At 38.1% G+C, this 3259-nt stretch overlaps 1 protein-coding gene across 1 annotated transcript; it reads right to left on the bottom strand.

The window, feature by feature from the left end:
• Window positions 1–678: 678 nt before the first annotated feature.
• Window positions 679–2734, bottom strand: LOC140983476 (uncharacterized). Its single transcript, XM_073450543.1, has 2 exons — window positions 1593–2734; window positions 679–1465 (listed from the first exon to the last, which is right to left on the bottom strand). Exons 1-2 carry the CDS (start codon window positions 2500–2502, stop codon window positions 966–968), a joined length of 1410 nt encoding a protein of 469 aa, XP_073306644.1. The 5' UTR covers window positions 2503–2734; the 3' UTR covers window positions 679–965.
• Between the last annotated feature and the right edge of the window lie 525 nt (window positions 2735–3259).

The raw sequence follows: 3259 nt of genomic DNA, 5'->3' as shown, positions 1-3259 counted from the left end.
GGGACAATTAACACACCCCTCTCACGCCTAGGAATGAACATCTGGAGCGTGGAGTTTACAAATGACCCAACTATGGGCAGAACGAGTGACCTAACTATAGGCAGTCCAACACATAACGATGGAACCTGTGCTCTGATACCATGTTAAGATTGGAACTTGGACCTAAGTCAACCCCAAAAGCTAGCTCAAGAAGGGAGGATTGCTCAAGCCAATATATGCAACTCTCAGGTTATTTATCCAATCGATGTGGGACAATTAACAGAATCGAATTATGCGGACTGACTCCATATTTGCAAAATCGGTTTTCACAGGCCTGGAGAGCATCGTTTACCGTGAAGCAAATTCTAGTCTCTATTCAAAATTTGCAGGAAAACCCGAAGCCAGATAATGCAGCACAATCTCAGAGCAATCAGATTTTGTCTCAGGTGATCAAGTTCGTTGCTTTTTGTACAGCTTTTCGTACGTTTCTCGGATAAAATTCAGTTTATAATATTGTTATTTTTTGCCAGCAATCTAATGAGTACAGCAGAAGGGAGCGAGAACAAGCCAGCCGATATCCACCCCCGGTTTAATATTACTGTCTCTTTGATAGGTGATCACACTCAACTCGTCTTTCTACATGAACATCAAAAACATTTAGAATACTGAAATTTGGTCCTTGGCCTACACTCGAATATGAAATGCATATGTTGTTTGCTGACTTTTGTCGATAATTTTGTTGCTTAATACGAGAGCTTATGAAAAAACATTGTTGAAGAAGAGAACTATCCCTCTACACAAACTAACCCCCAAAATTTCTCCTCCCTTTCCCTTTACATTCAATGATATTACATGTGCATGCATATGTACACCTTATATCTCTGTACTAAAGATTTTAAGATCCGAAGTCGTCTGATCTCGAGTGAAATAATCTACTTTCGAGTTCGCTAGTAAGCACCTTTCCCTGCATCTACGAAATTCCACAACTACTGATGTGTGGGAGCATATGGAGATCGTCCCGTACTATCCAAGACAATTTCAAACAAATCACCCTCAGATTCCATGTCATATTCTAAACCTTTAATACTATTCACTGTGTTATTATTGCTTCTCATGGCACTCCGTTGTAACCACAGCGAATCGATCCTCCCCATCGAGAAAAGCTCCCTGCTATCTTCATATCCCAAGGACGGAGAATTTCCTAACATTGGTCCAATGAAGCATGGATTCGGAGTCCTGTGCCTATTTCCAGGCAAAAATTTAAATGGGCTCTGTCCAAGATTCACAAGAACTGTGATATCCGTGTTTGCTGCCATTGTTGGATAGAGTGGAGAGCTGAATTCCTCTGTCTTGCAATGGATTTCATGTACTAACTGTGAATCAGACGTGAAGAATACTTTCTTCTGGCTTGGATTGTAGCCACAACCTATCACCTTTCCTATTCTTGCATAGTCTTCTTTTCCGGAATCAAACACGAGTTTAACCCCTGAGAAAAGTGAATCAAGAACTTAAAATGAGTGATTGATTGATACCCTTTTGATGCTAGTTGATGTAAATGAACCAGAAATCTAAATAATAAGAAAAAATTCCCAATAATAGACCGAGAAAAATACCATCAAGATAAACAGAGCCGCTGGAATTGAAACTAATAGACCCAGGATAGCTTCCTGGAACTTTCAAGGGAATAGTGCCGCCTCCCGTGAATCCCACAGAAAGCAAAACAATTTCAGTTTTGCCATCCTTTTTCCCACCAAGTTTCATATCTTCAATCTTGTTTCTACCGCTGACATGATTCAGAGAATCGGAATTCATTTTCGCATTAAAATCCTCCCCAATGAGCTTAATTTTCTCTCCTTCTGACTTATCTTTCCTTTCCTTTTCAACCAAATGATCATGAATATTTTCATTACAAGATAGAATTGTTATCTCAAAATATGCTTCCTGTGGGAAAGATGAATTCCCCAAATGTGGACCTGGTAAAGGTAAAGCTGTCCTGATCACAGAGACAGCTCCCATTGAAGAACCAACACTTGCACCACTTTTCTTGAACCCAGGATTTAATCTAATTTTCTGCATAAAATCTGCTGATCCTTCGCACACTTCCCACGCAATTTCTACATCAATTGGATCACCTGCGGCACAAACTCCTAAAAGGGACTTCGCAGATTTGACAGAAGGAGATGAGATTAAGGTTGTAAAAGCAAACCGTGACCATCCGTTTTCTACGGCATCTGTGATCAGAGAAGGGTGATCAGCCCAGTTAAAAATCGGCTTTTTCGTGGAGACCCCATGCCGTAAAACGTAGTAATTATTTGCCTTCTTGGATGCATCTCTTTCAAGATCGAGATTAATTTGATGAAGCCTGGAAATCCCTCTCTGTAAAGATTGACCTCTTTCTTCATCTGAAATGACTGAGTTTTTACACGCCTTTGGGTGGAAGCATCGCCGCAGGATTAGAACAAGAATAAGAACCAGAATTACTGCAGAAACTGCGATCAGAGCTACATGTAACCTTTCAATCATATCCGATGAAAATCACACACGAGAAAAACAGAAAAGTAAATGAAACAATAATTTCCCTTCGTATTTAACTAGCTCGATCTTGAATTGTCTGCAGTAAACGGGAAAAAGTAGGCATTGGTAATGAAAATGGGAGAGGTGTGGACTTGGAATGATTCAAGAAAGACAGCAGCTGGCAAAGAATTGAAAGAGAGTAATTTGTTGTAAGAAAAAAATAAAGTCGAGAAAATGGTGAAATGTTACAAATGCAAAAGTTGGTAAATGATGGTATTTATTAAGTTCGCATTAGCCAACACGTTTCTTTATTGACCTTTTATGAAACCCAAACCGACACCTAATTTTTTTTTCTTGAAGTCAATTCTTTCTCCATTCATTTCATTTACATTTTCAAAGGCGGGGGTGTTGCCTTTTGTTTTATTAGGCCTTCTAGATGAACAAAATTTTGAGCGGAACCAATTACGTCTTTTAATAGCCTTGAGAAGCATAATATCATCGGATCGATTGTATCCGATTAATCGGAAACGTATCTGAATCCATTATTTTGAGAAATTCGAAGTGATATAAAATTTTCAAACGATAGAGTATTTCGTTTTTTTTTTTTGAAAAATTTATAGAAAAAATACAGTTTTTTAATCATCGTATATCGACTTTTCCAGGTTTGAAGATCATAATCCTATTTATAATAAAATAAATATCTTTTATTTTCAATTTGGTTCCTCAACAAATACAAATTGAAAATCTCATAATAGTATCTACACAT

The sequence above is a fragment of the Primulina huaijiensis genome, chromosome 8 (genome assembly GCF_012295235.1).
Source record: "Primulina huaijiensis isolate GDHJ02 chromosome 8, ASM1229523v2, whole genome shotgun sequence".
Taxonomy (NCBI): Eukaryota; Viridiplantae; Streptophyta; class Magnoliopsida; order Lamiales; family Gesneriaceae; genus Primulina; species Primulina huaijiensis.
The sequence above is the reverse complement of the archived record's forward strand: the minus strand, read 5'-3'. Positions and strand labels throughout refer to the sequence as shown.

Bases quoted from the DNA above. Each gene is read 5' to 3' on its own strand.
- LOC140983476 (XM_073450543.1), bottom strand. From the start codon at position 2,502: ATGATTGAAAGGTTACATGTAGCTCTGATCGCAGTTTCTGCAGTAATT. The intron at 1,466-1,592 runs GTATTTTTCTCG...CACTTTTCTCAG, and splicing joins CGGCTCTGTTTATCTTGATG to GGGTTAAACTCGTGTTTGAT.